The sequence below is a fragment of the Amblyomma americanum genome, chromosome 11 (genome assembly GCF_052857255.1).
Source record: "Amblyomma americanum isolate KBUSLIRL-KWMA chromosome 11, ASM5285725v1, whole genome shotgun sequence".
Classification (NCBI taxonomy): Eukaryota; Metazoa; Arthropoda; class Arachnida; order Ixodida; family Ixodidae; genus Amblyomma; species Amblyomma americanum.
In genome coordinates, this window is record NC_135507.1 from 17,123,518 (window position 1) to 17,142,103 (window position 18,586).

Consider the following 18,586-nt stretch of genomic DNA (forward strand, 5'->3'; position numbering starts at 1 on the left):
TGGTTGTAGGAGAATACCAGGTGGTAATACATGCATAATAACGCCTTACGATTCATTAGAAACAAGAGAACAACACGCACCCAAAAGTTTGGTGTCTATACTCCTTTAACAGCTACTGAAGGCCAGCATAGAGTGATTTTAAGGTGACTGATACAGGGGAATTATATATCGTACGTGGGCTTAAGGAATGGAGGCTGTTCGGGTTGAGAAGAGAAACATGCCTACGATCGCAAATATGTGGTAACATCATGTATTGTCACCCGCTTCGCTGTGTTCCCGCTTTCATGCAACGTGTTTCGTGGTTACCGGTCAGTTGTCAACCCACACACCTGTATTCTTATGCCATCCGCACACCATCAGTCGGATACAACTCATGCCGAAGCGGCAAATGTACCTAAAAGGAGGCTCTCCAGCCCTTAGCCTCGACCGATTGTCACAACATCGCGGTCATAACAATAGGTCATTACCATTGGCTGGAGGGCATTCTTTCAGGTGCATCTGCCGTTTCGCTCGTGAGTTGTATCCGAACATAATGCGCTGGTTCAGTTCAGAAATCATCTGACTTTCTCATAGGTGTTTGTTGCTTTGAAAAATAAATCTTATAATTTGAAAATTGCGGCCCAGAAACAAATACACAGGTCACAGTACAGCGTGACACAAGAAATATGCATTAGCTCTATTTGTTATTCGTTTTTCTTCTACAACGATCGCCTTCCTGTTGCGTCCTTTGGGTTGCATTTCGACGTTGGTTGTTCTTTCAAATGCCGCATGTTCTTCCCGCGGGTAGAGGCGTTTGGAGGTTGGAAGTGAGTGGATAGGTGGCAGGCAAAGCCTTCTGGACGGTGTAGGTGGTGGTTGGTGGTGTGTGTGGCGACTGTAGGCTGGAGAGGGGTTGGTTGGTGGCAGGTGGCGGTTTGTGGACGATGAATGTGGGTGGAGGGTAAACGTGGGTGTGTCATGGGTGGAGGCCTTCTCGAGGGTTGTTGATGGTGGGTACAGCATCTGAAGGTGTAGGTAGGTTGCTTGATGGTGGGAGGAGGGTTTTGAAACGTGGAGACAGGTGGAGGACAAATGTGGCCGGATAGTGGGCAAGGGCCTTCTGGAAGGGGGAGGAGGCATCGCACTATACCACAGACGAACAGATCTTGTAGAGATGAGGGTAGTAATGTTAACGCATTCAATAACGTGGAGAGAGACTTCTGTGCACTCACCCTTCGCAGAGGCAGGCAGCTTTCGAAGTCTTGCAGTTTCCGCATCCGTCGAGCACGTCAGCCATTGATATGGTGCTGTTTCCGCCGACACAGCTCCCGCACAGGAGTGTCGCTTTGTCGCGAGACAGACCTGCAAGGATATATTTATTTACACATTTGTTTAAATGTATGTATGTATGGATGGATGGATGGATGGATGGATGGACGGGTGGATGGATGGATGGATGGATGGATGGATGGATGGATGGATGGATGGATGGATGGATGAATGAATGAATGAATGAATGAATGGATGGATGGATGGATGGATGGATGGATGCACGGACGGACGGACGGACGGACGGACGGACGGACGGACGGACGGACGGACGGACGGACGGATGGATGGACGGATGGATGGATGGATGGATGGATGGATCGGTGGATGGATGGGTAAGGCTGAACCCTTTGAATCAGGCGGTGGTCATCCTCGCATATAGCACCCCTAGCGGAACCGTGAATAACTAGTGCCACTGGAGGAGTGCGCCTGCGCCAGTGTCATCTATGGAGCAGAATGCAAGACCGACTGCGTTAAGCAGAGGCGTAACGTACGAAGGGGCTCGCGGCGAGAGCATGACCACCGCCTCCTCTACTTTACAGCGAAAGCTGAAATAGCTTAGTCAAAGAGCCATACATAATGGGTAAAATGGCCGAGTCAATGACACACCACACAGCATCACGTGTTGGGCTGCGGAAAGGAGGAAAGCCCGGGGCGACGAGAGAGGGAAGTTAGGAGTTAAGAGAGGTTGAAATTGAAAACTGTTTTTTGGGTGAAATGAAATGGCGCAGTGTCTGTCTCACATATCGGCCGACACCTGAACCACGTCGTAAGGAAACAGATAAAGGAGGGAGTGCAAGAAGAAAGGAAGAAAGAGGTGCCGTAGTGGAGGTTTCCGGAATAATTTCGATCACCTGGGGATCTTTATCGTGCACTGACATCGCACAGCACTCGGGCGCCGTAGCGTTTCGCCACCATGGAAACGGAGTCGCCGCGGTCGGATTCAAACCCGGGAACTCCGGATCAGAAGCGCTCGCGTCTGCGTTTTGATGGAGGCGAAACGCTAAGGCGCCCGAGTGCTGTGCGATGTCAGTGCACGATAAAGATCCCCAGGTGGTAGAAATTAGTCTGGAGCCCTGCCTTGGTTTTTGGGGAAAGGAAATGACACAGTATCTGTCTCGCAGGTCAACGGACATCTGAACCGCGCCGTAAGCGAAGGAATAAAGCAGGGAGTGAAAGAAGAAAGGAAGAAAAAGGTGCTGTAGTGGAGGGCTCCTGAATAATCTCGACCACCTTGGCATCTTTAACATGCCTGAGATCAAAGCACACGGGCGCTTTTGCGTTTCGCCGTTATAGAAACGCGGCCGTTGCGGTCGGGATAAAACCTGGGTGCTCCTGCTTAGTAGCCGAACACTTAACCACTGAGCCACAGCGGCGGGTAGCCTTGTTCGCATTGTAAATTTACTAAATACGTAATATTATAAACGGATCATAAACAATGTAATATTGTATTGTAATACATATTAAATATAAACGCTGCTGAAGATTTTCACAGAGAATTTTTCAGTCAATGAATGCACCCATTTTTTTTTTGCGTCGTGATGCTGGAAACCATTATTAGCGAGGCGACGTCAATTGCACGGCGACAAAACAAATGTAAATATCACCTGCCAGACCGACAGTCTTGGCATCAAGTAGCGTCAAGTTTCTACACTCAATGGTGTAATGGCAGAGTTACGTACGCCTCGTCGACGAAAGATGTAATGGAGCGCGATTGCTGCTTCATTAAAGAAAATGGCACTGTGGCGCCCTTTAGTGAGAAAAGCTAGAAACACGTCTTCGGCGAAGGGAAGAGAGAGTTGTGTTCCTTCGAAGCGCACAGGACAGAGAGTGATTCACTCTAAATTATGACGAACATCTCAGAAAAAAACTGCTGGTGGTTTAGGTTGGGTTAACCCTGGTCGAAAGCGAAAAGCTGCATCTCCCTGGCTACGTTTGTGGTCGAGCGACTGGTGGTTCCCAGAGATAGCCATACTGATACACACAAACACAGTAGTAGGAATTCTTTTTATTTGTTAAGCATCTTGCTTTCTTCGAAACGACATTAAAGGCACTCGCACAAGACAATGTATATTTAAAAAAGCTTCGGTGATATTGACACCTGTATTATTGCTCGTTGTATGCGGAGATATGGGAACCAAATCGGGTTCCAAACGACGCGCAAACTCTGCAGATAATTTCAGAAAGCCAAATTGCAAAATTGTTTTTTTTTGGGGGGGGGGGGAGGAAAGGGCGCAATGTGAGACAGGCGTCACTTCATTTTCTTGAAATAATAATTGTTTTTTTGGGGGAAAGGAAATGGCGCAGTATCTGTCTCATATATCGTTGGACACCTGCACCGCGCCGTATGGGAAGGGATAAGAAACCAAATTTCATTTTCCTTCCGTCACCGCGCAGTTGTGGTGTCCACCAAGATATGTGAGACACGCGTAATTTCGTTTCCTTACAAACCGTCTTTCATTTCATTTTCCTATCCTTACTGCGCGGTTCGGGCGTCCATGGAGATATGTGAGACACGCGTAAATTCCTTTCCTTAAAACGAATTTTCATTCCATTTTCCTTTCCTTACGGGGCGTGGTTCGGGTGTCGGTCTCCACGGCAGGCGTCTCATCGATCACACCTAGCGTTCCGCTGAACGCATCAAAGTGCACCGTCGTTTTGTGATAATAATTAATAATTGGTTTTTGGGGAAAGGGAATGGCACACTATCTGTCTCATTTATCGTTGGACACCTGAACCGCGCTGTGAAGGAAGGGATAAAGGAGGAAGTGGAAGAAGAAAAGAAAAGAGAGGTGCCGTAGTGGAGGGCTCCGGAATAATTTCGACCACCTGGGGATCATTAACGTGCACTGACATCGCACAGCACGCGGGCGCCTTTGCGTTTCGTCTCCATCGAAACGCTGCCGCCGCTGTCGGGTTCGCCTCGGGTACTCCGGATCAGTAACCGAGCGCCCTAAACACTGAGCCACCGCCATGTAGGTCTCGCAAAACTGGTTTTGAGAAAAAAAATGGCGCAGTAACTGTCTCACGTATCTCGGTGACACTCGAACCGCACAGTAATTAAGGGATAATGGAGGGACCGGGGTTCCAGTGCGATGGTCCTACATGGCCTAGACACATGCGCGTAATGTGAGGGCTGTGCGATGGCCTCGAGACCTTAAACAGTGGACACTCACTTGCCGACAAAGTTTTCCATCCACCCAATCGTGGATGCGCTAACCAAGCGACACTCGCACCGCCTAGATATCCGGTTTACCTGGGACCGCACCACCTTGCTATTCTCCTGGACACGCGCAACTGCACTGCAGAAATCGAATTTTAGGACAAAAATATTTGCATTCCTTGCTGTTCGAGACGTCAATATACAAATACACTAAGACTATTCCACTTATTGCATATATTTTTAAGTACTTGCATTTTACTCAGATCCTCGACAACAGCATGCACAGCTGCCTTCATGTTCAATTCAGTCTGTAGAAGTTATTCCGAATAATAATAATGATAATTGGTTTTTGGGGAAAGGAAATGGCGCAGTATCTGTCTCATATATCGTTGGACACCTGAACCGCGGCGTAAGGGAAGGGATAAAGGAGGGAGTGAAAGAAGAAAGGAAGAAGAGGTGCCGTAGTGGAGGGCTCTGGAATAATTTCGACCACCTGGGGATCTTTAATGTGCTCTGAAATCGCACAGCACACAGGCGCCTTAGCGTTTTTCCCCCATTAAAAAGCAGCCGCCGCGGTCGGGTTTGAACCCGGGAACTCCGGATAGTCATTCCGAATGCCACGGTCGATAAGATACCACGGCATGGAGAGCCTGCCGAAAGGTATTCTCTGTCCTGCCGTAGTCAAACACTGATCCTAACATAGGCGTTGCCCGCACTGTGATTTGGATCCATTTGGCTGGAGGGGGAAGGAAATGACACAGTATCTGTCTCACATATCGGCGGACACCTGAACCGCGCTGTAAGGGAAAAGATAAAGGAGGGACTGCGAGAAGGAAGGAGAAAAGAGGTGCCGTAGTGGAGGGCTCCAGAAAAATTTCAACAACATGGGGGTCTTTAACGTGCACTGACATCGCACAGCACACGGGCGCCTTTGCGTTTCGTCTCCATCGAAACGCTGCCGCCGCGGTCGGGTTCGCCCCGGGTACTCCGGATCAGAAGCCAAGCGCCCTAACCTCTGAGCCACCGCGGCGGGTTCGTTCGGAATGCCTGACCGGCTCAGTAGCCAAGCGTCCCAACCACAGCGCCACCGCGGCGGGTTGCGCCACTACGCCAGGAGTGCAATGAGGACTTCCAGATATCTATGAATGTTAAGTAGAAAAATGAGCAATTCTGCATATAAGGGCATTAACGCATTAAAGCTATCACGTCATTCCTTAAGCGTGCCATTAAATTTTTTCCACACGTCTTATAATCCGCACTGTACGGAACAACTCGGCCAGTGTGCATTCGACGGGAAAGATTGGTTTCGTCACGACAAGCGAAATTTCCTGCAGCACCGTCTGCTACTGCGCAAACACCGTTGGAAATTCGCTAGGGATTAATATTAATAATTTATCTCTGCTGCCTGCCAGACTCCTATACACCGAGGCCAAGAAACTGGGCGAAGAAAGGGTGGCAAAAAAACAGCACCAAAACGTGCATGGTTTGCAAGACAGACATAGTCATACTTGAACACATACTCTGGGAGTGCAGGGCACACCTAACCGGTGTTAATACCGAAACCCTCTCGTCGAGGTGGCCCGCCGCTCTGCGCAGCTCCAGCCTCAGCGACCAACTCTGGGCCGTCCAGCAGGCCCTCGAGGCGGCGAATATCTCGACGTCCCCACGTGGGAGACCTGGGCCCGGTCGCGCCAAACCATGGCGGACACTAAATAAAGTTATTAAAGCGAAAGCTTTACTTGGCTATGTCGGTGGGGATCGTTTCCGCAAAATGTGTCAGCAGCAGCTGTGGGCCACTCAGAAGACGTGGCGTCAAGCGAGTGGTTGTAATCGAAAGAGGATGATGTTAGGATGCTGCCCGACAAAAAAATTTCCCAAATCGAATGAATAGTTCATTAGAATAAAAAAAATGTCCAAAAATTGGACGGTGCCAGAGTAACAGTGGCGCGAAATTTGGAAATGCCGGAAGTGTGGACGGAGCCATAGCGTGGCGCCAAGTTTGAAAACTCGAAATGGGCAATCACGTGACCAGCGATAAGTGATCGACACGTAACCAGGAGATAGGAAAAAAGTCTGATAAGTTAGAGGAAATTAGGTAATTAAGCAGAAGCTAAAGGTAATGGGCGGGTAAATAGACTGGACAGGTATATAAGGAGTGGGCGGGAACGAAGCGTGGCGGAAGATTTGAAAACTCGAAATAGTTGCCGGGATGAAACGAGGGTATAATCAGAATTAATCGATACCCAATCAATCAAGTGAACGACAAAACCACCATGGCGCCAAGTTTTAAAGGCTACCAGTGTCGAGGAGGTGTCAACGCTTTCGCATTCTTTCAATGCGGGTAGCCGCAGTAATTTTTTACTCACTCACTCTGCTAGGCCATTTTCCGACAGATGCCTCCGAACTCACTTAATGAGTCACCGAAGCGCGCGACCCATTTGGGTATACGAGAGTAGATAACTCGGTTGAAGCAAGGCTCGGCCATTATTTTGTGACGCATTGACGGTTAAAGCGTACGTAAACTGCGAGAGAGTTACAATGCCTCTTCCCTACACAACTAGGGCGAGCGCACTTATTACCGCGGCCACTCGGTGACGGTGGACAACTGAGGCGCATCTTTAAATAGCATTTGTCCTGGATATCTGGGCAAGGTCTTGTCAATGTTGTTATGCCTCTTCTTACATGACACATGCACACGAGGGACTTACGATGAACGGCAAAGAAAATGAGTATGGAGATTTGCTGCATTATGTTAAGCCCCCAGAACGACCGCATCTGCAAGAAAAAGACCATCGGGCGCCGACGCATCTCTAATCTAGTTCGTTACTGAATTAGTTAAATCCATTTTAACGGAAGAAAAATTGTCCTCTTAGGGTTTGATCGAATTACCTAGAGTCCATATATATGTGCTTTACGGAAGTGAAATATTCATTCATTCATTCATTCATTCATTCATTCATTCATTCATTCATTCATTCATTCATTCATCACAGAAGAAGCAGTGCGGCACATCAAGAAGCGACACACGAATTATGAGGGACGCCACATTTGAGGTGCACTAGATTAATTTACGCAGCTTGGTTTTTTTTCAACTGGCACTCATAGCCCAGAGCACACGACTTTGTTTTTTTTGCGTACGATGTGTCTGAAGGTACGTCCAAAGTATACAGTCAATTCTCATTAAAGGCACAGCGGACTCACTGTAGGCCCATGGCTAAAGTCCAGTCTGACGTATGCCTGTCAAGCTGCTTGCTAAGCGTTCGTCCTCTCAAAGCGTTTTCAAGGTACATGCTACTTTCGTGAATTTGGAGGAGCGGCAAAGAGAAGCTAGCCCATTCTTATATTACCGCACTCCCACAGACACAGGCGTCTTCACGCCCGGTTCTGCGTGGCGAGACCGCTGTCGCTCGTAACGGGCTGCATGCAAGTGACGGTGGCAGACCAGGTGACGTACGCCAGGAGAAGTACATATTGGTTCAGTGCATTCGTGTTTAACTTTCTAAACAGTCTCGTAATCGCGAGGGAGATGTCAGAGAGAGGGGTTATGACGGCGAGCTATAGAAAGTACGTGGCAATGAAGGTGCCGCGCCAGAAACCGCAGCTGAAACTTATCACAACACACTAGGCAAGCGCCCAGCTCGCAGCTGTGTTTTCTCGCGAAAGGTCGCGTGCGTGGAGTTTAAACCGTCGCGTATTCAAGGTTGGCTCAGCCGTCGCCACAGGGGAACGATGCGGCGCGCACTCACGATAGAATACGGCTTGCCGTAAGGAAAGTCTCAATGTTAACGAACTCGGCTTCAGTACGAGGCAGAAAATCACATGTGTATCATGCTCACAAGACAAGACAGCCGATACTAATAACGACAATGAAATAACAAGAATATTAAAGAGGGAGCGGAGCGCATCTGGCAGGGTCTCTCAAATCATGAATGGCAGTTTACCAATGTCCCTCAAGAGAAGAGTATACAACAGCCGTATCTTACCGGTAATCACCTGTGGTGGAGAAACGTGGAAGCTAATGAACAGGGTTCAACTTAAATTGAGGACAACGCAGTGAGCTATGGGAAGGAAAATATGTGTAACGATAAGAGACAGGAAGAGAGCAAAATGGGTTAGGGGACAAACGCGGCTTAATGACATCCTAGTCTAAATCGAGAGGAACAAATGGAGTTGGGCAGGGAATGTGATGCGAAAGCAAGATAGCCAATGGTCGTTAAGAGTAACGGGTTGGATTCCAAGAGAGGGCAAGCGTAGAGTTAGGAGTGCAGATAAGATCGTTTGCGGAGATAAGGTCACCGCAGCTGCCACAGGAGAGGTTTAATTGGAGAGGTATGAGAGAGGCCTTTGTCCTGCAGTGAACGTATTAAGGCTGATGATGATGATGGTGGTGGTGATCTTTGGCTTTCCCACACTGAAAGCCATGACGTGTGCCAAAAGGTATACAACTGGAAGACATATAGTGTTCACCACACACCTAGCGCCAATTGTGGGTAAACCAGGGGGTGAAGCTACGCCACAGCGCGACCTCCACTATTGTGTCGTCCTGAATTTGCCTTGTTACTACCAATAGTGGATGGGTAGTGGTAGTCGTACCCATGTCGAACTTACGAGGAATTTATGGGAGATACGTCAGATTTTCAATAACGCCGATTGGATCTTCCGCACGTATACCTGGGAAAAAGATGTACCGGGTCCGTCGGACCCTTGCCTAACGGCGCCTTGCCTAACGGCGCGGTTCAGGTGTCCGCCGATATATGAGAGAGATACTGCGCCATTGGCGCAACGCTTGGCGTAATGCTTGGCGTAACGCTTGACGTAACGCTTAAAGCTATTTTTTGTATAGTTAACTACTGTCTCTTTTCTGTGACATTTTCCCTCCTTTTAAAAGCAGAGATGTCGCACTGAATGCGTGAATTAGTTTTGAATGACAAGAGTTTTACATACCTAAACCTCATTTGTTTCCAATTTGTCTCAAAGGAACCTTAAGAACTGAATGGTAATGACCTCACATCCCTCTTCCCACCCCAACTTCCACCTCCATGAGTGACTGATATATGCGCCCGGGCAAAAACAAAATCATGTTTTCAGATCTACGCCCGCACGACACGTCAGACAGCAGCTAGAAGAAAACTAAAAGGTCATTGGGGAATAACCAATGCGTTTAATTTAAAATGCGAATTTGGCTGCCGCAGGAAATGAACCCTTGCTGTGAACGCTGGCCCATTTTCATGGCACGGAAATGTACACTTCGGCATTTTCGTGAGCTCTCTCCAAGTACAGTATGGTCCACTGTTAAAGGGAACATGCGGTCGCGTGAAGTTGACTTTCCGCGAGGCGCTGCTGCGGAAAGCCGGAAAGAATGCCGAGCTGATTATGGACAGGAGTTTCTTTCGGCATTCTGTCCCCTTGCATGGATCTCATTTTTCACACCGAAAACGCATCGATTACCTCTTCTCGCTGCTGAATTGGCTTTTTCCATTCTGTGGTAGCGTTTCGTGAGAAATAAGCAGCGTTTTCTCCGGACTAACTTATCCACGTCTGAGTGCCTTGGTTCATATGCCACTCAACGCGTACTGTACACGTTCTAATGTATGGGTAACATATGGATAAAATAGATAATATTTTAATTCATCAGATTGGAATGATGCCAACTAGAATTTGCTTCACCTATGTGGTCCCCTTATCAAAATTACCTGATCAACATGCTTGAATCCGTACAAAATAGAGCCGCTCGTTTCATCACACAAAAGTACCACCCCCAGTCCAGTATCACTAAGATTAAACTTGATATCTCCCTCGAACCATTACATATTCGTCGCTCCATCGCTCTTTTATACTTACTTCATAAATATCGTCATAGCACCAGGCCATCTCCCTTGCCCCTCGAAGAGCCTTCACGCATTTCACGCCGCCTACATAATCAGTATAGCATTACACGCATTTACGGAAGAACCTTAGCATTCAATTCATCTGCACTTCCACGTGCCATTATTCTTTGGAATGATCTTCCCAACTGTATCGCATCTATCGGCAACCAGCAATCATTTCAAGACCAACTGCACAAACATTTTCTTTAACGACATTGTGTCTTGTTTCAGGTTGTTCTGTGTCCTTGGTCCCCTTTTCTTCTCGTTGGTATTTTACAAAGTTTTGGTTTCTTGTGCAATTTCAGCCATCTGTATGTTTTTTATGACTACTGCTTTTTCCTTTTGATGCCTATTGGGCACTTGCGATGCATTCTTGCTACTAATTTAATTTTTGTTGCTCGCGGTGATGTATGTCTTTTAGTTACGTTTTGCCCTGTATATTTATAATTGTGTTTAATTTTTGCCTTGTATCACGCGTTGTTTTTAATTTATTCTTCCTATTTGCTTAATCTATTGTTTTGCCCCCCTTACTCAATGCCCTTCTGGGCCCTGTAAGGTATTTTGAATAAATAAATAAATAAGGGACCGATGACAATACAGGTGCAGGCGGTGCCTAAAGTCAAAGGGGTCTCTTGGGGTCTCAGACGTCTCCCCGTATTCACAAGGGATCTGAGACTACCCGTGCTAGAATGTAGGGACTGCGTGAATCCGAGGTAATAATAATTAATAATTGGTTTTGGGGAAAAGGAAATGGCGCAGTATCTGTCTCATATATCGTTGGACACCTGAACCGCGCCGCAAGGGAAGGGATAAAGTAGGGAGTGAAAGAAGAAAGGAAGAAGAGGTGCCGTAGTGGAGGGCTCCGGAATAATTTCGACCACCTGGGGATCTTTAACGTGCACTGACATCGCACAGCACACGGGCGCCTTAGCGTTTTTCCTAAATAAAAACGCAGCCCCCGCGGTCGGGTTCGAAGGTAAACACTCATTTTTTGTATTGGTGGTCGAAACACACACACACACACACACACACACACACACACACACACACACACACACACACACACACACACACACACACACACACACACACACACACACACACACACACACACACACACACACACACACACACACACACACACACACACACACACACACACACACACACACACACACACACACACACACACACACACACACACACACACACTCTTCTGTTCCGTTACAACGGTGTCATAGGGGCAGTCTTGTTCAGGGCAGAACTGCATCCCGGAGCTAAAGAAACTGATCGAACCCGTTGCTGCCCGCGAAAGTTGGTCGCGAAAGCGTCGAGAAGGCGTGGCTTTGCTGCGCTCGATACAGGCGCCCAACGTACAGCCGAGGCGTCCTGACGCTTCGCTCGCCTGAGCTGTGCTGTGTGCGCCGTTTGACGCCGCCGACTCCGTGAGGCCACCGCCAAAGCGATAGAAAAAAAAAAAAACTGGTTTTCTTCCAAACCGATGACTTTCCTTGAAACCACACTTGCAGTAGACAAACAAAAATGTAAAATAAGAGCGAGGAGTCGACGCAGCCAGTGACGACGCATGAGCAGTGACCATATATTCTTTCCAATCCTTTCAGTGCCCGAGCTACGGATTGTGCATGTTGCCCGGGCGACCACAGGTAATGAAAGAAGAAAAATCGTGTCGATCGAGCGATCTCAAAGCGACGGATCGACCTATGTTGAAAAGCGTTGTGTCGCGCGTATGCAGACACCGTGAGAGATCCTCGGTCTCCTGTACGTCGGCACAGGTTTACTTTTCATTCACTGATATTGCTTTCCAGGAAAGTTATTATTATTATTATTATTATTATTATTATTATTATTATTATTATTATTATTATTATTATTATTATTATAATTATTATATTATTATTATTATCATCATTATCTCTCTGCTTTGCGTGAGCGGCACGCGACTACCTTGAAAAAAGAAATCCTGAAAGCAGTTTGCCATGATCTTTCTCTGAGTGAAAAACTCTTGGAACAAAATTAAAATAGTCGCTTGTGAGTGCTCTCTTTTTTTTTTTTTGCGCAGCGTATCCATTGCGTGCGACTGTGGCCAAGTGCGAGCATTTGTTTTTAGCATCCCTTTCGTGAGCGCCGAGGGCCTTTTGCTCGTGATTAGCAAGGCACTCTTCCAAAAATTTTAGTTCAATAATTATTACTGTGATGATGAAATTATAGCTTTGCTTTTTTGAAAAAATTACGTTGCTTGTTCTGTTTCAATAGTGCTTAGCATTTTAATTATTTTTTATTTGAAAGCATACGTTCTGTTCATTTTTTTTATGGTGAGCATTTTCGCGTTCAGTGCGTTAGCCAGCGTTGTTTGCAACTTTTGTTTGTTTTATTTGTTTTTTCTCCTACCCGCTGTGATGCATAAATTGAGTGCGATTAAAGGGTAGGCCCATAAACGAAGAAGCATAGAAAGCAAACTAATTGGCTAATTGATATGCGGTTTTATTCACACGCTGGAGACGAGAATGCCAGCGGAAGCAAACCCAATGGTGCAACGTAAAACCCGGCTTAAAAGAACAGGTTAACTCAGCCCTGCGCGCCAGCCAGCAGTGATAATGTTGATGATGATGATGTCCTCAGTACCAGCGGTGCTGGCAGACTACTCAGCTTCATCTTTTTTTGCCGTCTGCCCATTAGAGCCAACATCGGTGCCAAACAAACAAACAAACAAACAAACAAACAAACAAACAAGCAAGCAAGCAAGCAAACAAAACAAACAAACAAACAAACAAGCAAACAAACATACAAACAAGCAAGCAAGCAAGCAAACAAACAAAGAAATGTAAATAACAGTTCACAGGGAACCCGAAAGAATACGTGTGATGTTGTCAAGGTGCTTCTGTAATCTTGCGAGGAAAGCAAAGTGTTAGGCGTATTATGCAGAAAAGAATACATCTCCCTTCTTTTTCTCCCTGTAGTTTTGCAGGAATAGCTGTGGCCAGGACTTTATCCTGAAAACAAATGGGGGCGTATGTCACGATCAACACAATCTCGTTCGCCTGCGCGTGCCACTTATGAAGTTATCCTTGAGAGCCCGGCCGATGAGGGCATGGTGTATAGACTCAGAAGTAGGCGTCCAACAGAACTGGAGTGGAAGTCCGCATTTGTGGTAATGTTGCCCGGGGCCGAGGCGGAGAAAAGGACGGAGAGTGTGACACAACTACACGTTATTTTTCCGCCACGACGGATGGCAAAGGATACTGCAGCAAAGCATGTATGGCTCGGCACTTGTTCCATTCATCTTTGGTGATGAAAATCAACATGATACGAGACAGAGACGGAAAATGGAGATGAACAGGGGACCGCCCGTTCTCTTTTCCTTAGCAACAACAGGACCGGAGAAAAGGTGCGGGTTTCTTAAGTGGATGCCTAACGGTGCACAACGTTTTTTTATACTATGTTTAAGCAGTTCAAGAGCTAAGGAAAAATCAGGTAAACTTGGCAAGGCTCAAGAGACTTTCATTTTTATCTCTCTTTTCCCCATGAAATAAAAGGAGCTCTTGGTTACAGCGTATGAACCGTTGAACCTTCAACCTGGTAGTGCCCCATATTTACCCGCCGCGGTGACTCAGTGGTTATGGCACTCTGCTGCTGACCCGAAACACGCGGGTTCGATCCCGGCCACGGCAGTCGAATTTCTATGGAGGCGAAATCCTAGAGGCCCGTATACTGTGCGATGTCAGTGCACGTTAAAGAACCCCAGGTGGCCCAAATTTCCGGAGCCCTTCACTGCGGTGTCTCTCATAGCCTGAGTCACTTTGGGACGTTGAACCCCCATAAACCATAAGCCATAAGTCTTTGTTATCTGTTCGCGTATTGAAACAATTTCTTCCGCAATTTATCTCTTGCGTTCGATTTGTTTTCGCAGTTGCACACCTGAAGCGACTGCGGCTGTGAAATGCCAACAAATATTGGAAAATCAATTTAAAGCTCCACGTACTACTTGGCTTAACTCTAGTGCCTTGCATGCGCTGTGACTAATGAATGAATGAAAATTAATAAAGAAAGCTTCATCGATGGGACTTATGCGTTATCTATATTCCCACCGAACAGTGTAATTGGTAACGGTGCCATTTTCCAAGTACAGAGCTGCTTAAAATGCCACCCCTTTTAGCTCTAACCTTATAAAAATGGTCTGCAGACAGTTTATAGACTTCTTATAGCCTCTATTGCCTTCCTGTGGGGATCCTTTTGTCTATTCATAGTCTATAGACTGTCTATAGACAAAAGACAACTAAAAGTGTATGGCAATAAGTCTGTAGATTGTCTGTAGACTGTCATAGGATTTGTATTGCCTATAGTCTGTTCTCTACAGCTTGTATATAGAGAGTGTATAGACCTTATAGATAGAAGTCTATGGACAGTCTTTGGATTGTCTAAATAAATTTTTGTAAGGCCTATAGTGCGGATTCCGGACATCAGACGCCTCAAAGCAGATCTCAACTCTTCACTCCAAAAAAAATGGTCAGGTGTGGTTAACAATGTTACAAGGAGAAGGTTAGGAAGGAGTGAAAGGGCAGGAGAGGTGGAGAGAACAGGGATAGCGAAATAAAGAGGGACGTGATGAGGTACGATGGGGATAGACGTGCGGATACACACAAGCGCACCACAGCTTTGCCAGATCACAGCCGCTAATCGAAACCCCCCTGCTACCTGTAATGATTTTCAAGCCTCTTTGAAAGACTGTTGTCAGGAAATACCCGTCTATCAGTATCAAATCATCCTCATCCCTCAGCTTAAGTGATACGCGAAACGGGGTTCTTTAAAACGATAGGATATGCTAATCTTGATTCGTGACAGTACCGGGAAGGCGACAGACTCCGAGGCAGTCCTTGTGTGGGCTGGCGTCCTTGGACACGGGACCCCGCACACACACCCCGCACGAGTCCCTTGTGTACGAGGTGCGTCCGGACGGCGCCTGGCTCGCCAGGCACATGCCCCGGCAATCCCGATGCTGGGTCAGCAGCTCCTTGTGCGCCGCGTACACCTTGCTGTGCTTGCCGTCTGGAGGGGGGGGGGCGCAGGACACCAAAGACAATGTTACATGGCTTTATTGCTTATCTCGCGCCACCAAACGACCAGATTGGTTTAGTGGCCACCGAGCCATCCTGATTAAAGCTGGGGCCCGTCCTATTGAACTGCTCGTAATCCTTTATCAACCATATTATGAAGAAATAAAATAACAAAGATCACCTCCACACTATGGTAGCTAGTTTACCCACATTCAAGAGTCAGTATCCGAAATTTGTTGGCTCCGCTTAAAAGTGAGGAATCCGTATGTCGTGAATTCGAAACAATGGGCTTTTGGTTCATTTTGAGCAGGTAGTCCGAGATTTGTGAAAGACCAACTCGAGGGACTGGAACCATAAACTAGGTTCAGTGGCAGTTGACATCGTTTTATCTCACAAATGTATTTTTTTTCCCGCAAAAGTGGCCAGAAAAAGGAAGACGAGGATTCGTTGAATGCTGGTTGGAAGTCGCACATTCGTGCATCCCTTTGCTTAGCACAGCTTGCTTAGAGTGAAGGGCTCCAAGCTTTTCTTATTAGAAAACTCCGCGTACTAAAGGAACACGCTGACTCCGGACTTTGTACGCAAGCTGAGGCAGTAATCAGTACGGGGCTGAAATTGGTATGCCGTGAATTCGCAACACTATGCCTTAAGGGTTGAGGTGGGAACCTTGCTCGAGATTCTGGACTTGACTTCTCCGAAACTTCTTAAGCGGAAATTTCCACAGAAATATGCCATAATCTCGAAGAAGGATACTACCTCACAGAAACCGGTTAGCGCCCTTAGTGCCCACGTCTGTGCCTTCGTCTGTGTTCTTTCGTGCTGCCTCCAGGCGTCGATAGGCACCAACTACCCGACACCAAGCTTTATCTACAGCACGTTGCCAGTCCGTCCCTGAAATATGGGGCGTTATGGAATCAACGAGCGACGTCACTTACAGACGCACTGTCCGGAGCATGGCTCGACGTAGGCCCCACCCGCGCACACCCCGTTGCAGTCTCGGCGGGCAGTGCCTCCGCAGGCTCCCCTGCAGTCGCGGCCGTGAGTCCGTTCCAGGCCGGTGTCCCCGCCCACGCAGAAGCCACAAGGGTTGAGCCACGCGCCGCGGAAGCCCAGGCTTGAACACTCTGCGGCCAGGAGGTGCAGGGGCATCGTCAGTTTACAGACCGTCATAACGCCTCCGTCCGGTGCTATTAGTTATTCCACTCGGCATTAAGACATTGGGCCGTATCTGCTAGCAGTTCTTTGGACGACTGATTCTTTTGCCCGACTCCGACTACAATTGGTTTCTAGCGGCTATGACGTCACAGCTCATAGCTAACGGGAAATTTAAGTCATTGCCTCCGATATTGAAGGCTCTGCTAATCAGTGCAGCCGCAATGTTAGGCGTCAATATTATGGTGCGCGTATTAGGTGTTAGCCAACGCGCATGAGGACGGCGCTTGTTACGATAGTTGCGACAGCTACGATCGGATTGCATACCCAGCCAGCCGAAGTTCGTAATAGAATGCATATATATTGCAGGTACTCCACGTTAGCTGAACATCGATCGATCGATCGATCATCAGATCAGTCTATTGATTAGTAAATCAGCAGCCGACAGATTGATCAATCAATTGTTCTACAACCGTGTGCATCCTCCGTGAAACTGTGGAAAACAATGTTCGAATTTCTCTGCAACATCTAACGTTTTTCCAAGAACTATGAACGGGAACACGTGGCCTCATTGTTTTCTCGCTAGTACCGTCTTTTCTTGAAGTAACCAGACACGCAAAGGAGTTTGCGTCTCAGTTGTTTAGTGGAGCCTTTACAGCGCCCCTAAAGATCAAAATGCCTCGAAACCTTACAATGAGGTTTTCCTTTCCTTACACAGACTTAGCGCTTAAGGGTTACATAAGTGCTGCATTAAACGACGACTAAGAAACCAATTCGGTTGTCTGGTTACTTTTGGCAATCGCTGTACATGTTAAGCACATACGTATGAGTTGTGCGATTGATTCTTGCTTTTTGCCATCATTCATGCCCTGTTAATCTTAGAAAGAAAGAAAAGCTGTGGTCAGAGTGCGTTCTTGAAATAGCCACTGGCGTGATGAGAAAATGCATTGTTGCACGTTATGGTGAACGTGTTCGGGTCGTACGGTCACTCTCTTAAGTTCTTGCATTACAAAAAGTATTGTAAATATTGAAAACAAACACCTAATGAGCTTACTTTTTGTGAAACGTACACGGACATCAATTCGAGTCAGAAGAATTAATCACTTTTTTTTTGTAAATTGCGAATCCTTTTTTTGTATATTGCGAATCCTCCCTCAGCCCTAAGAGCGTAGTGTCCAGCTCTTCAACTGTCATGTTGGATTTTGCGCCGAATACATCACGTAATTTGCTGCACTGCCTTCATCCTAACCCGCATACTTTCCTCCATAGGCTTACAATTTATGGTGGCTGAAATGTCTGCAGGTGCCTTGTAGAGGGCAGTCACGACATTTGCCTATTGTGTCAGTTAACGACTGCGGCGTCTTTCATTCGTTGCCGCCGCAGTCGGGCTCTCACTCGAAATGGCACACTCGGTGACACGTTAATGGCTTTCGCCCTCTCCAGTCTCGCACGCCGGGTCCACATCGAATCGAGGGACACAAGAGAGCACGGGGTCTTACCGCGCCTTGTCGCTTCGTTGGCATCACGTCATTGTGCGGTGTCGAGCATGGGACCCAAGCTTCTTTTAGCCGAACTGTATTTATAAATGTATTCTTTATTTGGCTCTCCTGCGCGCTTAGCAGCGTCAATGAGGGTGACTTTTTTCACTCAGCTTTCGTATTATAAGATTTTATGTCCTTGAAAGGTTGTGAAATTCTAAAAGAGCTCTTGCAGTGTAGTAAAAAGGTTTTGGAAGTCTAGTGCAAGATTTATTGTTTTTAGATTAAATTTTAGTGCCTGTTTCGTATTAACATGCCTCCGTGGTTTTGATGAACCACTGGCTGTACAACATACTACTCGAAGTTCGATTCTTCTAGTGGTGCCGGGTACCCACTGGTTTTCCAGTATGTACAAACTTTCCCCTAGCCTAGTGCTGTGATGTGATAATGTCTATAAATACCATCCCTGAAGTGAAAAACAAACGAGTTGTTAGTAGCGTTATTCTTTGTTGTGCCGTCCTCTCTCTGAGGTCTGCCCAATAGCGC

At 47.0% G+C, this 18,586-nt stretch overlaps 2 protein-coding genes across 5 annotated transcripts in view; one reads left to right on the forward strand and one right to left on the reverse strand.

Annotated features, from left to right (window-relative positions):
• LOC144109498 (uncharacterized) overlaps nt 1-18,586 on the reverse strand; it is a 57,386-nt gene that overhangs the window by 37,361 nt on the left and 1,439 nt on the right. Inside the window, 3 exon segments of the mRNA XM_077642323.1 lie at nt 1,212-1,341; nt 15,202-15,402; nt 16,346-16,534. Of these exon segments, the coding sequence (XP_077498449.1) occupies nt 1,212-1,341; nt 15,202-15,402; nt 16,346-16,534 (520 nt within the window).
• The window catches only part of LOC144109500 (acid-sensing ion channel 4-like), a 93,301-nt gene that overhangs the window by 19,921 nt on the left and 54,794 nt on the right, over nt 1-18,586 (forward strand). The gene's annotated exons all lie outside the window — the stretch shown is intronic.